Source organism: Hypanus sabinus, chromosome 10, assembly GCF_030144855.1.
Source record: "Hypanus sabinus isolate sHypSab1 chromosome 10, sHypSab1.hap1, whole genome shotgun sequence".
NCBI classification, from domain to species: Eukaryota; Metazoa; Chordata; class Chondrichthyes; order Myliobatiformes; family Dasyatidae; genus Hypanus; species Hypanus sabinus.
The window spans coordinates 114,388,094-114,412,679 of NC_082715.1; the positions used below are offsets into that span (position 1 = coordinate 114,388,094).

The 24,586-nt window shown below is 41.6% G+C and overlaps 1 protein-coding gene across 5 annotated transcripts in view; it reads left to right on the plus strand.

Moving 5' to 3' along the window:
- The window catches only part of LOC132401000 (serine/threonine-protein kinase MRCK alpha-like), a 573,066-nt gene extending 551,284 nt beyond the window's left edge, over window positions 1-21,782 (plus strand). For all 5 annotated transcript variants that reach the window (XM_059982693.1, XM_059982697.1, XM_059982694.1 and 2 more), the window contains 7 exons: window positions 8,133-8,230; window positions 9,453-9,537; window positions 10,408-10,528; window positions 11,591-11,708; window positions 14,883-15,006; window positions 17,485-17,642; window positions 19,188-21,782. In XM_059982693.1, coding sequence (XP_059838676.1) covers window positions 8,133-8,230; window positions 9,453-9,537; window positions 10,408-10,528; window positions 11,591-11,708; window positions 14,883-15,006; window positions 17,485-17,642; window positions 19,188-19,319 — 836 coding nt within the window. In that variant the 3' untranslated portion in view covers window positions 19,320-21,782. The remainder of the gene's footprint in view (window positions 1-8,132; window positions 8,231-9,452; window positions 9,538-10,407; window positions 10,529-11,590; window positions 11,709-14,882; window positions 15,007-17,484; window positions 17,643-19,187) is intronic.
- Window positions 21,783-24,586: the final 2,804 nt, after the last annotated feature.

Genomic DNA, 24,586 nt, shown 5'->3' on the forward strand with positions numbered 1-24,586 from the left:
AGGTCCTCACCACATCCACATCCTCACCATCAATAGTAATGGAACAGTTCAGGCTTAGTCTGTCTCCTTTGTCTTACCGATGTTGAGCTGCAGATGACTCAGCTTGCACCATTTGACATAGTCCTCCATCAGGGCCCTTTAAGCACCCAACTATTGCTGAGTCATCAGAAAATTGCAGATGACATGACTTGGTGTTGTCTCTGAAGTCTGAAGTATACGGGGTAAACAGAAAGGGAGCCAGTACAGTTCCCTGTGGGGCTCCACAGCTTTCAAGCTGTACAGACTGTGGTCTGCCAGTTAGGTAGTCCATTATCCAGGATACAATACAAAGTCTGCATCGAACGGAGCTTTTCACCACACAGTGAGGGCTGTGTGGTATTGAAAGCACTTGAGAAATCTGCCCTGCTTATCCAAATGGAAGTAGGCTCTGTTCAGCAGATGGATGAACAGTATCATTGACTCCAATGTGCTCTTGGTAGGTAAACTGCAGGGGATCGAGGGGTGATCTGACCAGGGGTCAAGTGAGCCAGGACCAGCCGCTCTTGGGTCTTCATGATGTGTGAGGTTAGGGCCACTGGACAAAAGTCATTCACGACTTTTCATTGTCCCTTCTTGGATACTGGACCACACGTTTTCCACAGAGTTGGGACCTTTTCCAGGCCGAGACTCGGAATGAAAATGCACTGGAGAACTCCACACAGTTGCTGGGCATACTCCTTCAGGACCATGGATATTCACACCATCCAGACCCAATGCAGCTGCGTCTAAGTTCCCCAGAGCCCTTCTCAGCTGCTCAGTAGTGAAGGTGAATCTATGATGACTGGGGAGTTGGTGGAAGGTGGTTTCTGGGGGTGAAGGGGGGTGGTTGTGAAGATTGGGACGATAGCATTTGATATATGGAGTTGTGGATGGTAGGTCCAGGGCAGGGTGGGGGGGGGGGGATGTAGACAGTGGTAGCCTATGTTGTTCATCCAGGTATTGAACTGGAGAGGTGAGGAGGGGAGACACTGTTGCTGGTGGAACATTGGGTGCCTTGGCACCTGAACTGGTGTGCTGAAGTGGGTGTGAATGGGAGGGCAATTGTCAAACTTATTGAAGAATTAGTTTAACTCATTAGCCCATTCATGGTTGCTTTCCGAGGTTCTACAGCTAGACTGATTGAAGCCAGTGATAGTCTTCATGCCTTTCCACACCTCCCATTTGCTACACTGTGCAAGCTTGTTCTCCAGCTCGTTCAAGAAGCTATATAAATACAAGATGTTATATAAATACAAGATGTTTTAGGGATATTTATATCTGGAGCATTACTTCAACAAATCACAACCAAAGGACAAGGATGAACAGGTTCAAGCTATCAAAAGACATATTTGACATGCAGACAGAAAATGAATAGAATAAACATACAGGAAAAGTGGTAGACTCATTCAGTCATCTGAGATGATCATTGGCTTCAGATTTGTTTTAGGATTGATGAGATAAGATATGTTAGATGTCATCTGTGTGCGTCTTGTTAAAGTTATGACAACCCTTGCCAAGGTTGATCTGAAAGGCACTGTGACTCACATTCTTTTTTATTGCCATGAACAACAAGTTTGAAAAACATTTTTGAGCCACACTTCAGAGAAGAAAGTGTGAAGTAACGGGATATTTCAGTGCTAGTTGTGGAGGACTGACAACTATTTCTTCAGAATTCTCCTCTATGTATATATTCTTCTTCCACTTCTCATATGTGTTTAACCACTCCCAAACACATTGACCTCCCTCACTCCACCACTAAGATTCAAGAAGTTGGAAAGCTTGGCCTCCCCTTGAACAGTTGGGACTGACTCTCTGTCCTCGCACTGCACCATGTGTAAAGAGTAGAGATTCAGCTGCAGCTCACAGTGAATCTAAAGATGAACCATTTGACTTGGATGCCCTCACAAGCAGTGACAATATTTCTTTTACACCACTATGTACTTTAACTTTGGCTAACAGATTAATTTGAGGGACTTTCTTTCTTAAATTATTATTCAATCTATATTGACTGCACAAGCCAGGATTGAAGACAATTACTTAATCATGTATGATGAGAGATTTAAGAGATGTATGTTAAATCAATCATGAACATTTGCTGCACATGTACTGAGAGATGTGATGGAGAGGCATTACCTAATGGCCATAGCTTTTCATTATTGAGTGACCAGGTGGTGAAACCAGCATTAATTGCTCTTTCCTAATTGTTGTTTCAAAGTTGATGGTGAGCCACTACTTTTAATTGCCCCAGGCTTATGGTGGAGGTACTCACCCAGCACTGTTAGGTAGAAGGTTCCAGATAGTGAGTTGACCACAGGCTGACACAGGTTCTGACGTGTCTGGATAATTTCTGTAGCTCGGTAAAAAGTTTCTGCCCAACAGTATGCACTCTTCTGGGGTGTTCAGTATATAATGGTGGTAATCAAGGTGTCAAGGTTAGGTGGTTAAGCTTTTCCTTTTTGGAAATGGTTATTGTCTGCTGTTTGTGTAGCACAATGTTACAAACACTATCACACAATGCCTGAATATTTTCCAGAATTTGCTGCATCCAGGTATGGACTGTTTCATTTGTTCAGTTGCTGCAAATTGATAGAACATTATGCAGTCATCAGCAAACATCTCCACTTATGAAACTATGGGACATAGCCTTAAGATTCAGGGGAATAAATAGATGTAGGACAGAGATGAGGAGAAACTGCTTTCATCTGAGAGGAATGAATCTGTGAATTCTTTGCCCAGAGAAGCTGCAGAGCCTTCCTCATTAAATATACTTAGACACAGTTAGATAAATTGTTTCCATAGCAGCAGAATTAAGGGCTATGGGTTAAAAGCAAGCAGGTGGAATATAGTCCACTGCCAGATCAACCATATTGAATGGTGGAGCAAGTTTGATTGGCCAGATGGTCTTCTCCTACTTCTATTTCTGATATTCTTATGAAGCAGCCGAAGATTGTTGGACCTAGAGCACTGAGGAGCTCTGTTAATCATGTCCTTGGCTCAGGCAAGTGATCTCCAAAAGCTATAGCCACCTTCTTTAATGCAAGATATGACTATAGCCCTTGAACATAGATCTTCAATCTATGTTTGAAGCAAGGCTGTAATGAGATCTGGAGCCAGATGGTCATTGTCAAATCCAAACCAAGCTTACTGAGCATATTATTTCCATGTTAATCCTGTTTGATGGTATAGGTTGATGAGATCTTCCAGCAGTTTGCTGATTATTGAGAATAGCCTTTCCGGGTTGATAATTATTCAGATATATGAATCTGTTCTGCGTTACCTCTTCCCTTTTCCTAGGTAGGAAAAGTAAAGAGGTCCTGAAAAAAAGACTGCAGGGAGTTAGGAGGGAAGTTGAGAAGCAGAACCACAAAAGTAGTAATCTTGGGATTACTGCCTGTGCCACGCATCAGTGAGAATAGGAGTAGAATAAGGTGGAGGATAAATGCATGGCTGAGGGATTGGAGCAGGGGCAGGGATTCAGATTTCGGAATCATTGGGACCTCTTTTGGGGCGGGTATGACCTGTACAAAAAGGACAGGTTGCACTTGAATCCCAGGGGGACCAAAATCCTGGCGGGGAGGTTTGCTAAGGGTACTGGGGAGAGTTTAAACTAGAATTGTTGGGGGGGTGGGAACTGAACTGAAGAGACTGGGGAAGAGGAGATTGGGTCACAAATAGAGAAAGCTTGTAGACAGTGAGAGAGGGAGGAAAGGCAGGTGATAGAGAAGGGACGCGCTCAGACCGGAAGTTTGAGATGCGTCTGTTTTAATGCAAGGAGTATTGTGAACAAAGTGGATGAGCTTAGAGTGTGGATCAGTACTTGGAGATATGACGTGGTGGTCATTACAGAAACTTGGAAGGCTGAGGGACAGGAATGGTTGCTTCAAGTGCTGGGTTTTAAATGTTTCAGAAAGGACAAGGAGGGAGGTAAAAGAGATGCGGACGTGGCACTGTTGATCAGAGATAATGTCATGGCTACAGAAAAGGTGGACACCATGGAGAGATTGTCTATAGTGTCTCTGTGGGTGGAGGTTAGGAACAGGAAGGGGTCAATAACTTTACTGGGTGTTGTTTATAGGCCACCCAATAAGTTAGGGAACCAGATCCTGGAAAGGTGTAATAATAACAGAGTTGTCGTGATGGGAGATTTTAATTTCCCAAATATCGATTGGTATCTCCCTAGGTCAAGGGGTTTAGATGGGGTGGAATTTGTTAGGTGTATTCAAGAAGGTTTCTTGACACAATATGTAGATAAGCCTATGAGAGGAGAGGCTGTACTTGATTTGGTATTGGGAAAGGCTGTACTTGATTTGGTATTGGGAAATGAACCTGGTCAGGTGTCAGATCTCTCAGTGGAGGAGCATTTTGGAGATAGCGATCATAATTCTGTCTCCTTTACAATAACATTGGAGAGGGATAGGAGCAGACAAGTTAGAAAAGCATTTAGTTGGAGTAAGGGGAATTATGAGGCTATCAGGCAGGAAATTGGAAGCTTAAATTGGAAACATGTTCTCAGGGAAAAGTACAGAAGAAATGTGGCAACTGTTCAGGGGATATTTGTGTGGAGTTCTGCATAGGTATGTCCCAATGAGACAGGGAAGTTATGGTAGGGTACAGGAACCGTGGTGTACAAAGGCTGTAATAAATCTAGTCAAGAAGTAAAGAAAAGCTTACAAAAGGTTCAGAGAGCTAGGTAATGTTAGAGATCTAGAAGATTATAAGGCTGATAGGAAGGAGCAAGAAGGAAATTAGGAGCACCAGAAAGGGCCATAAGAAGGCCTTGGGCAGACAGGATTAAGGAAAGCCCCAAGGCGTTCTACAAGTATGTGAAGAGCAAGAGGATAAGACGTGAAAGAAATATCAAGTGTGACAGTGGGGAAAGTGTGTATGGAACCGGAGGAAATAGCAGAGATACTTAATGAATACTTTACTTCAGTATTCAGTATGGAAAAGGATCTTGGTGATTGTAGTGATGACTTGCAGCGGACTGAAAAGCTTGAGCATGTAGATATTAAGAAAGAATATGTGCTGGAGCTTTTGGAAAGCAACAGGTTGGATAAGTCGCCGGGACCGGATGAGATGTACCCCAGGCTACTGTGGGAGGCAAGGGAGGAGATTGCTGAGCCTCTAGTAATGATCTTTGCATCATCAATAGGGACAGGAGAGGTTCCAGAGGATTGGAGGGTTGCGGATGTTGTTCCTCTATTCAAGAAAGGGAGTAGAGATAGCCCAGGAAATTATAGACCAGTGAGTCTTACTTCAGTGGTTGGTAAGTTGATGGAGAAGATCCTGAGAGGCAGGATTTATGAACATCTGGAGAGCTATAATATGATTAGGAATAGTCAGCATGGCTTTGTCAAGGGCAGGTCGTGCCTTATGGGCCTGATTGAATTTTTTGAGGATGTGACTAAACACATTGATGAAGGAAGAGGAGTAGATGTAGTGTATATGGATTTCAGCAAGGCATTTGATAAGGTACCCCATGCAAGGTTTATTGAGAAAGTAAGGAGGCATGGTATCCCAAGAGGACATTGTTTTGTGGATCCAGAACTGGCTTGCCCACAAAAGGCAAAGAATGGTTGTAGATGGGTCATGTTCTGCATGGAGGTTGGTCACCAGTGGGGGTGCCTCATGGATTTGTTCTGGGACCCTTATTCTTCAAGATTTTTATAAATGACCTGGATGAGGAAGTGGAGGGATGGGTTAGTGAGTTTGCTGAAGACACAAAGGTTGGAGGTGTTGTGGATAGTGTGGAGAGCTGTCAGAGATTACAGCAGGACGTTGATAGGATGCAAAACTGGGCTGAGAAGTGGCAGATGGAGTTCAACCCAGGTAAGTGTGAAGTGGTTCATTTTGGTAGGTCAAATATGATGGCAGAATATAGTATTAATGGTAAGACTCTTGGCAGTGTGGAGGATCAGAGGAATCTTGGTGTCCGAGTCCATGGGACGCTCAAAGCAGTTGCTTAGGTTGACTCTGTGGTTAAGAAGACATACGGTGTTTTGGCCTTCATCAATCGTAGAATTCAATTCAGGAGCCGAGAGGTAATGTTGCAGCTATATAGGACCCTGGTCAGACCCTACTTGGAGTACTGTGCTCATTTCTGGTCTCCTCACTACAGGTAGGATGTGGAAGCCATAGAAAGGGTGCAGAGGAGATTTACAAGGATGTTGCCTGGATTGGGGAGCATGCCTCATGAGAACAGGTTGAGTGAACTCGGCATTTTCTCCTTGGAGCGACGGAGGATGAGAGGTGACCTGATAGAGGTGTATAAGCTGATGAGATGCATTGATTGTGTGGATAGTCGAGACTTTTTCTCAGGGCTGAAATTGTTGCCACAAGAGGACACATGTTTAAGGTGCTGGGGAGTAGGTACAGAGATGTCAGGGGTAAGTTTTTTACTTGAGAGAGTGGTGAGTGAGTGGAATGGGCTGCCAGCAGCGGTGGTGGAGATGGATACGATAGAGTCTTTTAAGACTTTTGAATAGGTACAAGGAACTCAGAAAAATAGAGGGCTATAGGTAAGTCTAGTAATCTCTAAGATAGGGACATGTTCGGCATAACTTTGTGAGCCAAAGGGCCTGTATTGTGCTGTAGGTTTTCTATGTTTCTATGTTACTAAGTGCAGGGTATTCCTGAACAATTTCCCAGTGTTGAATAGATGTCATTATTGTAACTATTCTGAGGAAGATTGAGGTTTGAATGTATTGACATAAAAACCTAACAATGTTATTAAAATGAACATTACTGGACAGCATAGTGTTGCAGCTGTCTTACAGATCCAGGGAACTGGGTTCAATTCCAACTTCTAGTACTGACTGTATGGAGTTTTCACATGGTTCAGATTCTCTGGTTTCTTTGCATATCCCTGAGATGCGCATCTTGGTCAGTTAACTGGCCGTATAAATTTCCCCTAATGTGTAGGTGTGTGGTAGAACGGGGGTGAGTTGATGGGAATGTGGGGAGAATAAAATGGGACTAGTATAGGATTCTTGTATATAATGCTTGATGTTTGACACAGACCTGATGGACTGAAGGACCTGTTTCCACATTGTGTGGCATGATGACTAATACATATTCTTTATCTCACTGACTTGATAAAATAACATTTTAATCAGAGCTTGTATTATCATTCTCAAACTTGTGTTAGAAATAAAGAATGTTTTGAAACATATTATTCTGTTCCTAAGTAGTGGTAACACAGGAATATATGGCGAGACAAATGAAATCGGTTTTATGACTGTATCTGACAGGCACCCAACCTAGACTGGCATTGCGTAGGTAACTATACTGATTGAATTAATATCCACAATCAGTGCTTCAGTGAAGAGCCAAATGTTAATAGGCCGAATTGCTAGAGGACTGGAATGTAAATCAAGTTTATGCTGTTTATCAAGTTTATAAGGCACTATCTGAAACAGTATGCAGTGTTGGTCAGTTGTTACTACCATGGGTATTATCTTCTTGAGTGCTTTCAGTGGGGAATCGAGAGAGAGGCTGTAGAGTTTCACCAACCTAGCAAAGGTCTAGTATAACTATGTTCTGTCTTAATTGAACACGCTCAGATCGCCCAGTTCCAGGTGCAAAGTTAGAAGGTTAGAAGGGTTTCATTGTGTTGGTAAAAAGCTCAAAGAAAATGCATGCTCAATTTTACACAGCATAGCGGACAACTTTAACATCTGCATTACAAGTGAAACTGGCATTTCCTAACCAATTCTGGAGGATGTGATAGCCCTGCAGTATTCCCAAAACAATATAATGAGGTTATAACCATTATTTGAGGTGGACTGTTGAGCAGTTTAGTTGTTTCAAGTCTGCTGTTCCATATTCAAACTGTCTGGAGGGAATAAGTACAGTATTATGTTCAGAGTTGTCCTTTTCAGTACCTGTCTCATCCTGGTGCTGATAGGAGTGGGAACAGCCTGAGGGCATGTGTTCTTGCATTAAAGATTCTAAGGTTCAAGTGTAGCTGTTCCTCTGTAATGTTGGTGTTGATATTGGAGCAGAGTTTGGATGAAGCCATGCAGTTAATTGCTTATGCAAGTCGTGTGATAGATCATGAAGTACAAGTCCGCAGGGTTGGCTTTTACACTGGTGTTTGCGTTGTATCTCTGCAGGTTACAATGCTCCATATCTGTCTGTGTATAGTGAGAATGCTGTAGATGTATTTGATGTGAACACAATGGAATGGATTCAGACAGTTGCACTAAAAAAGGTAAGCTTTTTTACAATCATTTGTTCCACTTAATTTTTTTTTTGTTTTTAATGTATCTTGCTATGACTATTTCAGTCAGTCAGATCACTTCCCGAACTCCCTTCTAAGAGTCTAACATTTGCCCTAATCCATCACTAAAATGCTTTATCCCCAGATTCTTCCTGCATTGTCCTGGCATCATATCCAGGGTCTACACACTCTTTCTAAGGTTAAGCACAGTATTCTGTATTTTAAATTAATAATCTGAATGAAATTCCTGTAGTGATTTTTTTCTGTGTGAGGTTTCACATCCCGTGAGCTATCTCAATCACTTCTTGTATTTGTCGGTTGAATTTTGAAAGAGTGTATAGATGTATACAGGTAGACAAGGCAGTGAAGATGTACTTACCTTCATCAAACAGGGCATTGAGTACAAGAGTTGGAACATCCATGTTACAGCTGTACAAGACATGTTGAGACTGCACCTGGAATTTTGCTTGCATATCCTACTATAGGAAGGATGTAATTAATTGAGAGGGGTTGCAGAGAAGATACACGAGGATGCTTCCAGGTCCAGAGGCTTGAGTATAAGGAGAGAAATTGATAGACTGGGGCTGTTTTCCCTGGAATTAAAGAAGCCAACTTTAAAGTGGCTTATAAAATTACAGGGGCCATTGATAAGATAGGTAGTCAGTGTCTTAGTCCCAGGGTAGGAGATTCTATAACTAGAGGGCATAGGTTAAAGGCGACTGGAGGAACAGGTTTTTCACACAGAGGATGGCGGGTAAGTGGAAGAAGCTGCTCAAGGAAATGGTAAGGCCGTTCCAATTATGTTTAAAAGACTTTTGGGCAGGAATGTAGAAAGGAAAGGTTTAGAGGGGTATAGGCCAAATGGGATGAGCTCAGGATGGCACCGAGGCCAGTATGTACAAGTTGTGCCGAAGAGCCTGTTTCTGTGCTGCATGACCATACGTCTATTCAACCATTCTTCAGAGTTCTACCATCTGGGGTGTCATTTAATTTTTAGTCATCTGTGTCTATCTTTCTGGCTGATTTGTTTTAATAACATTGCATGTCAAGCCTATCTGTTTTCTCACTGCACTATAACCCACTAAGCAGCAGCTGAGATCTGGAGACAAAAGCACCTTTGGATATTCCATATGGGCCTGAGTTACGAAGATGTTAAGGTTCTGTTTCAGGAATACCTTATTAGATTTTTCACAATGAGCTTCTCTCGTTACAGGTTCGGCCACTTAATACAGAGGGATCACTAAACCTGCTTGGCCTTGAGACAATCAGGTTAATCTATTTCAAAAATAAGATGGCAGGTATGTCCATTAAATGACTTTTGCCTTGATGTAAAATGTCAGACTTTACTGCAATGATTTCAGGGTTGGCTAAATGATAGTAAGTTTCTCAGCCAGAAAAATTGAGTGGCCAGAATGTTTAGCATGAATGAAAGTGTAAAATTTAAGACCTCCAAAGTCTCACAGTCCTTCACATGACTCCTTTCCTACAATTTTGTGGCATGAACATCTCAGTTATACTCTACTTTTTGTAAAACATGAGTAAATCATTACCAAATCCTGAATTATTCTATTGTAACTGTAAAATCCTGCTGGTTTTCCTTGATATTAAAATAGAATCAGCCTTTCCCCAAGAGAAATCTTTCAATCTAGAAAAACTTCTGACAGCAACAATTCTCATCTGCTGATAATTGATCTCACCATGAGAATCAAGAACTAAGGGCTTTTTGTCAGGGTTGGAGGGTCATGAACTGGGGGCATTCACTTAAGGTGACGGGAAAAATTTAAAGGGGCCCGAGGGCTGGTTTCTTTATGGAGAGGGTGGTGGTATAATGAACAAGCTGCCAAAAGAAGTGGTTGAGGCAGGCACATTAAAGGTCATTTGGACAGGCTCACGGATAGAAAAAGTTGGAGGGATATAGGCCAAATACGGACAAGTAGGTCAGCATGGACTAGTTGGGCCAAAGGGCCTGTTTCCTTGATGTGTGACTTAATGTGCCTTTGTACATTGGTATCACATCAGAGCATAGTGTATAACGGACTGGCCAAGTCAATGACTAAACATCAGAAACAAGAGACAGATTGCTCATAATCAGTAACTAAGGATCTCACATTGCATCATCTTCCTGTCACATGATCATCTCTCTTAAGCTGTTTGTTTCACTCCCACAGAAGGGGATGAGCTTGTGGTTCCCGAAACATCTGACAACAGCCGCAAACAGATGGTCCGGACCAGAAGCAAGAGGAGATATTCTTTCCGGGTTCCTGAAGAGGAGAGGCTTCAACAGAGGAGGTGGGCAATATGGCAAACACAAACCTTTGACCTCCTCCAGCTTCCAAACTTGCCTAGCCCTCCTCTGAAGCCTTCTCTCCCACTTGAGTTCTTCTTGTATTCTCACCTCTGGGCTCCAATTACCAATAAGGGTTACATTCTTGCCACTGGCTCTAAGGAGTTTTTAACATTCTTCCCATGACCACCTGGGTTTCTTCCGGGTGCTCCAGTTTTTTCCCATATTCCAAATGTGTATGGTTAGGGTTTGGGTTTCTGAGTTGTGGGCATGCTACATTGATGCTGGAAGCATGGCAAGACTTCGAGCTGCCCCCAGCACAATCCTCACTGATCTGATTTGATGCAAATGATGCCCTTCAATGTACATGTGACAAATAATCCAATCCAGTAAATTTCCTCCCTCAACTATGCATGACCCTGCTCCCTCCTTTTAGAAATGGAAATAAGTAGTGGAAAGGAATGTAAAGATGGAAAGCAATGATAGGTTCTACTTATGGAAGCTCTCAGCAGGTGCTCAATTCTTTCACTGTGGTTAATAAAGGAAAATAACTCCCTTTCCAGAATCTTCTACCCATGTTGTAGGTCTATCAAACACCATCCAGCAATGTCCTGCAGTGGGAAATGAGAACAGTGCACATTCCACACTGCTTACTCAGTGACTAAAAGCTGACAAGTGAGATCATTAGTAACTTGCAGATATTTGCTGCTACTAGCAATGGCCCAATTTGTGTCAGGCAGCCGGTCTTGATGCTCTGGAAGATAAAGCTGTGGTTCTAAACGAAAGGATTTGGTGGGGTCGTGGTTTGTTGGTGCTGTGACAGCTGCTGACATTTACACTCCAGACACACCGCCATCTGTCCGCATTAACCTTGCTGAGGCCGGGGAAGAAAGGAAAGTAAAACAAGTTGCTTCCCTGTATGTCTTGACCAGCTCAAAATTATAAACAGTGAAAAGTCTTCCTGCTAGTAAAGAAAGACCAAGTTGCACCACAGGAAAGGAAAGGTATGATAGTTATTTTTGAAGTTATTTGACTATGAAATACTTTAGTCTGATTTTTTGTTTCAGAGAGATGCTTCGTGATCCAGAAATGAGGTCCAAATTAATCTCAAACCCAACTAATTTCAACCATATTGTACACATGGGGCCAGGTGATGGCATACAGATTTTGAAGGACCTTCCAATGGTAAGTCACAGACTGAAAGATGTACAGGCTACATCTTTTAATGACCTTACAGAATGTCCTTTCACTCATTCAAATCCTTTTGTAATCAGGATTAACGCCTAAAGACCACACTGAGACTGAACCAGTGGGGAAACCAAGTCGGCAGAATTCAATTGTTATTTCTGGATATTCACTTTATAGATAGATACTTTATTGATCCCAAAGGAAATTACAGTGTCACAGTAGCATTACAAGTGCACAGATACAAAATACTAGAAAAATTAAGTTACCACAAACAGCCTAACAGGAGGGAGTCATCTCTTCACTGGCTAAAGCTCATTATAAAGCCCAATGGCTGAGGGTAAGAATGGTCTCATATAGCACTCTTTGGAACAGCACAGTTGTCTTAGTCTGTTACTGAAAGTGCTCCTGTTCAGCCAAAGTGGCATGTAGAGGGTGAGAAACATTGCCCAGGATTGCCAGGATGTTCCATAGGGTCCCTTGTTCTACCATTGCCTCCAGTGTGACCAGTTTTCCTGTAACACAGCCAGCCCTTCTAATCAGTTTATTAATCTTGTTGGCATCACCTGTGTTGATGCCATTGCCCCAGCACACCACTGCATAGAAGATTTTTACTGGTGACAACAGACTGGCAGAACATGTGAAAGAGAGGCCTGCATACTCCAAAGGACCTCAGTCCCCTCAAGAAGTAGAGGTGACTCTGGCCCTTCTTGTACACAGCTTCTATGTTGGTGCTCCACTCAAGTCTGTCATCCAGGTGCACCGCTGAGTACTTGAGGTACTTGTAGGTCTTCACCACATCCACATACTCAATTATATTAAAAAATATAATTATTAATATATTCTGATTGCTTTGTGTTGACTATAATATGTAGTCACTTTCTGCAATACCTGGAACTGTTAATACTCCTGTTGATTTGTGTTTTCATTTCTTATCATACTTCTATTCTCCTTTGATAGCCAGGCTCCCCTCATCCACCTCCCCGACATCACTTCAACCTGATCTCTACTCCAACCAACTTCGAGCATGTCTATCACATGACCGCCCATTCTGCTGAGAACTTCCTGAGCCATGATTCCACAACCCCCACCTGCTTCCCTGTACAAGTTTCTGCCTCCAGCTCATCACCCATGACACCCAGGGTATGGTGTGTGTGCTGATCATCTCGCTAACCATAGTATGCGGTGCCCGTGTGTGTGTGTACTAACACTGCATTACCCTATCTGCTTCAGCCCTAAACATTCTCCAGCCAGGCACTGCTTTCCTAGCCTCTTGGTTCAAAGCTCCTGGTATTTCTCTTTTGAAGTTGGTGGACTTAACTTCTGAACTTAATCATGTGATTGCAACCAAATATGATCTTATGATCTTCTGAAAGGCAGAGATATCAGAGGCACTTCATCCACAGAGAGTGATCTGTAGAAAATGCTCCCAAATGGAATGAGATCACTAAAGAAAGACCTTCAGACATTCCAAGTGCCTCACAGCTTAAAAAAAGGCAATTTAAGGAGAGAGAAGTGGAGGTTTGCTGATATTTCTATGGAGTTTAGAAGTTTGGGAGACGATCTCATTGAAAAATTTGAGATCCTGATCCTGAGGGACATTTTAGAATAGATGCTGAGCAAATATATCATGGTGGGACTATCTGGAACCATGGTTATAGTATAACCATGAACTGAGGAGCGGGCACGAGGACAAGATCAGATGGACCAGGGAATACAGCTAGTAACTTCCAGTAATTTCTATTACCTGGCAGATGATTAGCAGACAGCAGGCTCCCAAAACTAGTGGTGTGAATGCTACGTAGCGCTTACAACACTGTCACATAGTTCAGGAGATCTTTAATGTAAACCCAAGAGAACTAACCAGTCTGAGGCACTTGCAGACCCAGCACTGCAGCTCTCCTGATGCTTAATAACTGACCTGGAAATGAGACCTTCTGAACATTTTGCAAAAGATGCAATCAAATGCTTGTTTTTCCTGCCACTCAATATGATCCTAGCTTTGCGCGTTATTTGAATGTGATCTGAAACAGTTTTAACACAAGAAGATGTCATTTTAATCATCCAAGCTATTTCAAGCAATTTTAAGATTGGTCAGTTAAATTCAAAATAAAAACAGAAAATGGCGGTGGTGCAGCAGGTCAGGTAGCATCTGATGTGAGAGCAACAATACTCTCTGTTGCAATTCTCTCTTTAGAACCTGGAACCTGATGAATTTTTTGAAATAACTGAGTTACCTTCTTGTAGTTCTAATTAAACTGGGATCTTGTGTGCTCTATGTGTATTGATCATGGTGGTTGTCTGCTGCTGAATCTTCAAACTGTTCTTTATCTCTCTGTGGTCATAATATTCTGTGCAGGACAGTATTATGCAGGTGGAGAGTGTCGCTTGTTGGATATACTTTGTTGTTTCTGTTCCCTTGCCATTTTGCTCACAGAGAGAAGAATTTGCTGAAACTTTTCGATAAATTAGATATTGCAGTGATATTACCTGCACTGTTCACAGAAGATAATTTGTCAATGAAACCACATCCAACAAAGCTCCTCAGTGCACTGACAAACAGTCTGCTGGAGGAATTCAGCCTGTTGAGCAATATCGCCAGCATGTCAACATTGATGCAAGGTTTTGACCGAAAACATTAACAACTCTTCTCCCACCACATATACTGCTTGATTGCTGAGTTCCTCCAGCGGACACTTGTTGTTGCAGGTTCCAGTGTCTGCAGTTTTTTGTGTCCCTCTTCAATGTATCACTATTGTAATGTTCCCAGCTATAGCGAGACATATTCACAGGTGCTGCTGGTCAAAGATCGCTCAATGCAGCATTAAACTGTGTTCCAGACAGTCCTAATCTTTGGGCTGAATCAAGGTACGTTAGTTGGCCTTGGCTCTGCTGCCTGTAAACATGTGAGAGTTGGTGCCAGCTGCACAGTGACACCTGCTGTTCTCAATTGCCCCTGTTTTTACAGCCTCGCTTCTTGATTGCCTAGGCAGCTTCAGAAGGTGAAGATGGAATGTTGTCTGAACAGAACCGCTAGTGACAGAGGAGCAGGATGATCACATTTAGGGAAGGACTGTGGGTAGTGGTATTCTGTGTGTGGGACGGACACCCATTGTGCTAACCTCCTGACTCCAAATAGTTGATTATCTTCTTTTCTCCCTTGGCACCTTGTAGAACTTGCGGCCTCAGGATGAGAAGAGTCGGACCATGTTTAGTGCTTCTGTCAGCATACCTGCCATTGCACGGTCTCGCACAGAGCCAGGACGCTCCATGAGTGCTAGCAGTGGTCTCTCATCAAGTAAGACTTTGCACTCACTTTCCTTCCTGGAAAAAGTTTGTAATCCTGTGTAGTGGTCCTGTTGTGATACCATGGTTACTGCTGCTGCCACCTGCATCACATAATTCCATGGACCAGAGGAGGGGGTCCGGGAGCCCTTTTTTCCAATAGTGAGCTGATAAGTGCTTTGAGGAATGTGCTCACCAGGTAACACCCTTTCCAGTATCAACAGGATGGACCAAATGAGGACAATCACTCAGAAAACTTAGCCCCAACCACAAACAAGCCCTTCTCTTCAGTCTACTAGAGGCCAAAGTTCTTCCTCTCTCCAGTCCCCACCCATCTTCTGTCTGTTGGGCAATGAGTTCCTGATTACAAACACATGTACCCTGTCATGGGTTCTCATAATAATGCAAGCAAATGGGATTAGCATGGATAGCTATTATAGTCAGTGTGGACGAGGTGGGCCAAGGAGACTCGTTTCTCTGCTGTATGTTTCTATGATATAGTGTATTTATAGACTAGAGATATTCTGAGGTGTTTCATAAATAGATTTGAGAGAAAACTGAATATATAGTCAGGAAAGGGTTGCTGAGAGACATGGTCAAAGCCTTGGGCTTTGATCTAGAAACTGACAAGATTTGTGCATCAGATTACTAAGGTACCAATAAAAACGAGCCAATTTATCCTTGGACATATGAGCCCTGTGCACAACTTTAAACTGTATTAATGTATGTTTAGCACATATAGATGATAAATTGACTAATTGAAGAATTTTATCCCAATTCTCAATAGGGATAGTAAGGTTAAGTTCTCTTTCCCAATCATTTTTAATCTTATAGAAGGGCTCTGAACATATTTTCATAATTATATTGTAGAATTTTGATATTACACCTTTCTGAGAAGGATTTAGTTCTAACAAATTCTCCAAAATACCAGAAGACTCAAGATTTGGAAAGGTAGGAAGTACAGTATTTAAGAAATTCCTCATCTGTAAATATCTAAAAAAAATGAAATCTAGGCAAATATTTACTAGATAATATATAAATCCTATTTGTGACAGATGTCATTCTGAGAATAGCATCTTTAAACTCATATGTTTTGGTCTTGTCCACTTTTGAAAAAATATTGTAAAGACATTTTTGATATTATTTCCACGGTATTGAACATTGATTTACAACCTCATCCTATTACTATAATTTTTGGTTTACCAATGATGGACTCAATCCATTTATCTTCTTCTGCTTGTTGAATGATTGCATTTCTTACATTAATGGCTAGAAGATCTATTTTGTTGAATTGGAAAGAAATTAATCCCCCTACCGTATTTCATTGGCTTTCTCAAACTATGTTATGTCTAAATTTGGAGAAAATTAGAAGTGTTGTATTTGACCCTTCTATTAAATTTGAAAAGACATGGAGACCATTTATTCAATATTTTCATATGATGTAATGTGACCCTGTTCCAAACCTATTCATTTTTCCAGTTTTGATTATACATATGTGGAGAGGATTGGAGTTGGCGACACTGATGATTTTGTATTTTTTTAATAGATATTATAAACAGCCCATTTTTCATTTTTTTTTCTCTTTATTAGTTATTAGGTTGTTAGATTAATTTTTCTAGCATAATTTTTTTTCTTTTTCTCTTTTCTTTTTTTAATATATATTATGATATAACCCAGTTTTGCTTTGTTTATATGTTATTTGTATCATTCATGATTTGGGAAGACTTAATTATCTTGTAACTATTGCTTGTGTATCCTTTCATGTTCAGTTTAAATTTGTAAGTTTGTAATCCCACTATCTATGTATTAATCTTATTATGTTGATATTAATAATAATAATAAAAAGATTGAAAAAGATTACTAAGGTACGAACAAGTTAAAATATGGGAATGGAGGAATCCAGTCCAAACCTTAAAGGGGCAAAGAAAGAGAAACAAGCTGCAAATAAAATTACCTCAGTAAGGTTTTGACTGTAAGGACTTAAAAAATATCTTTTATGTGTGAGAGACTTTCTGGTGAATTAAGTCTTCTGTGAGACTCACAGTGCAGAAGAGATTTACCAAGATGGTAAAGGGGTTCTGATAGGGGTTTATAAAATTATGTGAAATATAGATAAACAGCCAGTATCTTTTTTCCCCCAGGGTTGAAAGGTCTGATCTAGAGGGCATGCAATTAAGATGAGAGGGTGTTCAAAGGAGATTATGGGGTGAGTTTTTCTTACACAGAGAATGACAGGTGCCTGAAATGTACTGCCAGGGGTAGTAGTGGAGGCAGATAGAGTTGAGATGTTTAATGAATGTGCTGTGAATGGAGGGATGTGGACATAGAAAAACCACAAAATGCTGGCAGAACTCAGCAGGCCAGACAGCATCTATGGAAGGAGGTAATAATGACGTTTTGGGCCGAAACCCTTCATCAGGAGAGCCTTCAGACTTTGAATTGTGCTGTGTAACTGTTGTTCATGTTGCCTCACATGTTGGTGTTCACACAGGATCATCGGCACAGAATGGAAGTGCCCTTCGAAGGGAATTCTCAGGAGGTAATTATGTCAACAAAAGACAGCCAATGACGTCCCCTTCTGATGGGTCTCTGTCCTCTGGTGGAATGGATCCTGGGAGCGATGTGCCAACAAGGGAGTTCGAACGAGATGTAATTTCAGTTTTAATATTTTCCCTGTTTCCTAATTTGAGATCTGTTAATGAAGGAAGATAAAATTAAGAAATGTTGAATTCACTCACGAGTAAGTCTTCCTGATCCTTCACACTGTTTGCAGTGGCTTGGTGGAGGTCACGATTATCATTTTGGTGACAATAGTTCCACAACACAGGCACATGCCCTTTAGCTTCTGTAGCAAACTCAGAAGGATGATTCTACCCTTCAAGGGAAGAAGACCTCCCAACCTCCCTAAGCAGTCAGTAGGTCAACAGTGGGTGGATATATTTGGAATTAGTTTATTATTGTCACATGTGCTGAGATGCAGTGAAAAGTGTTCTCTGCATAGCATCCAGAGAATTCATTCCATACATTATTACATTGAGGTAGTACAAAAGGCAAAAGAAAAACAAGAACAGAGTAAATTCTTAAAATCATAGAACTGAGATTTAAAAGAGTAGAAAATTATAATAAGTGTAATGAATAAATCTGTTGTAGCCATCTCTTAACATTGCCACACTCCAGCACCATTTATAAGAGACTGGTAATAATCAGAATCAGGTTTATTATCTCCGGCATGTATTGTGAAATTTGTTAACTTAGCAGTTCAGTGCAATACATAATGTAGAAGAAGAAAAAATAATAGTAAATAAGTAAATCAATTACAGTATACATATATTGAATAGATTAAAAACCATGCAAAAACCAAATAATATATTTTTTTTAATGTGAGGTAGTGTTCACGGGCTCAATATCCATTTAAGAATTAAGGTGGCAGAGGGGAAGAAGCTGTTCCTGAATCACTGAATGTGTGCCTTCAGGCTTCTGTACCTCCTACTTGATGGTAACAGTGAGAAAAGGGCATGCCCTGGGTGCTGGAGGTCCTTAATAATGGACGTTGCCTTTCTGAGACACTGCTCCTTGAAGATGTCCTGGGTACTAGTACACAAGATGGAGCCAACTAAATTTACAACCCTCTGCAGCTTCTTTCAGTCCTGTGTAGTAGCCCCCCGTTCCCCATATCAAACAGTGATGCAGCCTGTCAGAATGCTCTCCACGGTATGTCTATAGAAGTTTTTCAGTGTATTTGTTGACATACCAGATCTATTCAAACTCCTAACGAAGTATAGTGAATAGTGCCACTCTAGGACCCGGGACAGACTTTAGGTTGGATTTCTGGGAAGTAGGGTGCCAGTGAGTCCACTCAAGAGCCATTGCCATTGCCAATCACGGCAATGGGATGCTGCCATTTCCGCCTGCCCTTAGTTTACCATCAGCTGATGTAGCTGCTCTCACAAAGTATTTTTCTTCCATCAAATGCAGGAGTGTATCTTGTTTGTAAGGAGGGAAGAAAGAAGAAAATTGCAGCACAGTTAGGTTGAAACCAGTTGCAGATGCTGAAACTGAAATAAATACAGAAAATGCTTGATCTCTGCAGCAGGTCAGGAACCATCTGTGGAGAGAGAAGTCATTAAGGAGCATTATGCAGTGAAGCCTAACTTGTTTAAATGTGGAAATGGTCTATTTTTTGTTCTTTTCCAGGACTCTGATTCCCCCAGACACTCTACAGCCTCCAATAGCTCTAATCTGAGCAGCCCACCAAGCCCGATTTCTCCCCACAAACCACATACCCTTCTGCTTGAAAACACAGAGCACGTTAACTGGGAAACATGAGACTACCAACTCCAGAGAGAAATTTCAACAGACCAGCCCTTGCTCTTGTCTTGCTGCACCTATCCCAACTCCTTTCTCTGGTTCCAGCTGGATGGATACAGCAGATCTGATGAAAAGAAGCAAAAAGCATTGTGGACCTGGGACAGTGCCCAATATTGTGAATCTCACAAACACGCACGTGCACCATGTGGGAGTTTTTACCCTGCTGACCACTTTACTCTACTTTCTGTGTGTGTCTCTCTCGCTCTCTCTTTCTCTGCCCCTCTGTCTTTCTCTCTGCCTCTCTTTCTCTGTCACCCCACTTCTCTTTTTTTTTCTCTCTCACTCTCTTTTTCTCTTTCATTCTCCAAATGAGGAGGTGCAAGTTTTTTTCTCACGTGCATACTCTGCTCTTTTTGCTTACCTTGTTCCTTCACAAGAATGGACCACAGTTAAGTCGTGTAACTGATGTTTAAGATGTTGTTTCTCATTGCAGCCTCACTAGCCTCATAGGTCCTCATAAAATATGTAGGGTTGGGGTTAGTGGGGTGGGGGGAGATGCAGTTTCAAATTTGAATCATCACTTCAGTCTGTTTCAGATACAGTGTCAGCGGGCTTTTCTTTGTATTAGTGCTCAGTCTTTTTATTATTATGTTATTTTGCAATAATGATGTGTGTACATCTGCAAACAAATCACCAAACCTTATTTTACTAAGAAAAACACAAAAAAAGTTCTTTTGTGATATAGAATATATATAAAGTATATATATTATATATATATTATAAAAAGTTGTGTATAGTTTTACTTGTTGAAACAGCAGCAAAAAGAAAGGTTACAGTGTATGTGATGTCACAGACTGCTGGTAGATTCTTATATAAAGTTCCTCAATGTAGTGAACCCAGGTAAAGCTGAAAATTCAAGTTAGGGGGGGGAAAAGTGGAAGCGGCAGTTGGTAAGCTGTGATAAAACATCGTGAGGGCAACTGTATTTTAGTTAATAAACTCCAATATATAGACAGAAAATGACTGATTTATGTTGCATGTTGCAAAGAGACTGCACTGGTTAGAGAGTCAATTCGGGGTGTCTTATTGATCCAGTTCTGAGTAAACAAGGCCCATTTTTGTAGTCATTCCAGTATTTGATCTGGTACCCAGATCCTTGAGCTGAACTAACCTTGTACATTATATACTGCTGCTGGGCAGGACTCGTCCTTGCTTCACTTCACTCCAGCCCTCACCAAATGCTGATGTTTATTACACATTTAAAAAAATCCTGAGGACTATGCTTTGGTAAGCTTGCTCTGGCCAGTAAAAAAAAAATCCCTACATTCCCTTTTCTACAGCCACTTCCCCCTGTCTGTCATCTTCACTACTTTCTGTACACTGTTTGCTGCAGCAGGAAGCAATGAGGCAGAAAATTCCTCCAAGCAGCGAGAGGGCATTCAAGGATGGCTTGCTAGTTTAGACCTGGTGAGAGTTGTTTGTTAGTGGCTGAGACCACCCTTCTTGGAACAGAATAGCAAGCGATCTCAAATCCCATCCTGCCATGTCTGTCCTCTGATCCCTTCCTATCCCCTGATCCCTTCCTATCCCCAACTGCTCTTTAATCTTTACGCAAGCCTGATGATGATCTTCTCACCCCTATCTAACCCTGACAGCCCTCTTCCACCCATTTTCCTGCCTGTCTGATTTTCTTCTGCTATCAACTACACCCCCAGCTCAACTGCCCTTTGACCCCCTGCTCCCCCTTCTTGAGCCACCTCCCCTTTGCTGCTGCCTACTCTCTGATGCCTTTTCAACTTGACATTAAACCCCAGTATCTCTCTGATGTAACAAAATGAGCTCCAAGTGGTCTGAATCCAATAAAGGGCACATTTAGTTTCAGTTAAATAATTTCTAAAATGTTTGACATCTAGTTTGAAAATGCCAGTCAAAGGTCCCTCTCTTCTCCCTCCCAGTTACCACTGTCCTTAACCATTGCTTCCCGGCAGGTGCATGCATTGGTTGGATGGGAGAGGAGATGGGCTCGATCCTCAGTGTTAAGAAGTGTTAGCAGAATGGAGAGAACCTGGCAGCCCCCTGAGCAAGGAAGATACATTTACAGTATTGCGTTCAGTGGGCACCAAGCTGCCATTGTCCACAGCAGTTTCATATCATTTATTTTCAAGAGCTTTAGGGATTCCCTTTTGTAAGATTATTGTACAGTTTTGCATGTCATAGATGTAATCATTTTTTTAATTTTTCTTTTGTCCAGGTTAAAGGCTGACTTTAGTAAATTAATTGCTTGGCTTGATTACTCCTTCCTCTTCCCCTTAAAATGTTTGTAGGGGTTAATTTGTAAGAGAGACTCTGCAGATTGCAGATTCTTTTGCACAAGAATATTTAAGGCAGGTGTCCGACCAGCCGCCATTATTTTATGTTGGTGACACACGAAATATTAACCAAGACTTTGATGTATTCAATAAAACAGGGAACTGTTACAAATGGAATGTTTTTGTATTTTTATTCCTTTTTATATAAATGAAGGTAGAGTAGTGGAGTAAGGGTCAGATATCCAAGCTCCCACCTCTTGTTAATTTATTATTTTGGCTTTAATAAGTTAAAGTGAAAGTGAGTTTTATCATCAAATGCACTAGTACATGTACTTTTTTTTTTGAACTACAACATGGATCAGGCCCTTCTGGCCCAACGTGGCATACCACCCAGCAGCCCACCTATTTAATACTAGCCTCACCACAGGACAATTAATCCTTTACGTCCCTCCCAATACGTCTTTGGACTGTGGGAGGAAAGCAGAGCACCCAGAGAAAACCCAATCATTCATAGGAAGAATGTACAAATTCCTTACAGACAACACCAGAATTGAATTCGGAACTCTGGAACGCCTTTAGCTGTAACAGCAGTGAGCTAACTGCTGTACTACCGTTTCACCTGTGTATGCACAGGTGCAATGAAAAACTTAATTACAGCAGCATCATATAAGCAACATTCACAAATTATACATTTTTAACAAGAAAACAATTAGAACAAAAGAAGTAGATTTTAGTGCAAATTGGTCATGGTATTGCTAAACCACAGTGATTAAGGTTTTGTCAGTTGATTCAAGAACCAAATGGTTGAAGGGAAGTTGCTGTTCATGAACCTGGTGGTGTGGGACTTCAGGCTTGATGGCAAGGCCCAGATAGATGGTAGGGACCTCTGATGATAGATGATGCCTTTTGAGGCACCACCTCCTGTAGATACCATTAGTGCTGGGAAGCACAGCAGCTTCTCACATTTCTGTACATTTGGTCTGCTTATCAGACCAGGGTGCCATTAGCCAAGGTATTTTCAATAATGTATCTATAGAAGTGTGTTAGCATGTTTGATGACTATCTGCACCTCCTTAACCTCCTAAAAAAAAATTCAAGAAGCTGGACTGTTTTCCTTATGATTATATCTACATGCTGACCCCTGGACAGTTCATCTGATATGTGGCCAAGAATTCAAAGCTACTGATCCTCCATGTGGATTAGTTTATAATCACATGTGCCAAAATATAGTGAAAAGCTTTTCTTGCAAACCATTCATAAAAGTTGAGTATTGAGGTAGTACAAGGAAAACAGTAACAGAGTTCAGAGTAAAGTGTGCTATTACAGACAGTGCAGGTGAGCAATAAGGTGGAAGGTCAGAAACAAGGTTGATTGAGGTCAAGAGGTCATCTTATCATACTGGAGGACCAGACATTAGTCTTGTAATAGTGGGATCAAAAGTGACCTTGTCAGGTGGTACGTGTTTTAAAACTGATACATAATCACCTTCCCCTTCCTGAAGTCAACAATCAATTCTTTAGTTTTGCTGACGTGACTAAGAGATTTTTGCAGCATCACGCAACCAGGTAAGCTAACTCTTGGCCACCTGTGATTCATCTATCAGTAGTAGTGTCATCAAATTTGCATATGGCATTGGAGCTGTGATTAGCAAGAGTCAGGTGAGCACACAACCAAGAGCAGGGGCTAAGCATGTAGCCTTGAGGAGCACCTTGAGATTGGTCAGTGAGGAGAATGTGTTGCCAAACTTAAATGATTGCAATTTGCCAATATGAGTATCCAGTTCACTGGAAGCTACAGAGACCTAGGTCTTGAAGCTCGGTGATAGGTTTCAGTGGGATGATTGTGTTGAACATTCTGCTTTAGTTAATGAACAGCAGCCTGACGTCCAAGTTCCTCTTGTCCAGAGCAGATTGAAGAGCCAGACAAATTGTATCTGCTGTTGATCTGTTACAGTGGCAGCTCTAGGGCAGAAGTTGATACACGCGAATAACCAGCCTGTCTTAAGGAATTACAGTTGATGTAAGTGCTTCTGGGCAGTAGTCTTTTAGGCAGGTCATCATGCTGTTCTTGGGCACTGGTACAACATTTGCCTTTCTGAAGCACGTAGAGGCTCAAATTACAAGCGCAAGACTTTGAAGATGTCCAGTTGGTCACCCTCAGATCTTTATAAACAAGGTCAGGTGTGCTTCTGTAGCACATACCTTCCATAGATTTGCCCTTTTGAGTTTGTGGGTATGTCATAGTTCTCCCTATCTAAAGACATTAAGCACATCCAGGAGTGATGGGTGTCCATCTGTGTTTCCACTTTAATTTGAAATTGACTCTTTCTGCTTTCAATGAGCTTCAGGAATTATATTTGACTTTAGGTATTAAGGGATGGTGACCCACATTACAAAAAGTTCAGGTGGATTTAATGTGTGTGGGTGGTTCCCACAGGCCAAAGGTGTACAGTATGGAAAACAGGTCCTTTGGTCCCACATATCCACACCAACCATCATACCCAGCAATACTGATCCCATTTACCAGCCTTGGTCCATAGTCATCTACAAAGTGGTGTGTGGATTCAGAATTAGTTTTCCCACCAAAGGCAGGCGGTAGTAGCATATTCTGCCTGGAGGTCGATGACAGTGGTGTTCCACATGGATCTGTTCTGGGACCCCTGATTTTTATAAATGACTTGCGTAAGGAAGTTGGTGGTATTATGGATAGTGTAGAAGGTTGTTGTAGTTTATCAAGGGATATTGATAGGGTGCAGATGGAATTCAAACCAGAGAAGTGGGAAGTGATACACTTTCGTTCAAACTTGAAGGCAGTGTACAAGGTTCATGTTAGAATTCTTGGTAGAGTGAAGGAACAGAGGGATTTTGGGGTCCAGGTCCAAAGATACCTCAAAATTGCCATGCAAGTTGATCAGATGATTAAAAAGGCATATGGTGTGTTGGCCTTTATTCGTCAGGGGATTGAGTTCAGTTATGT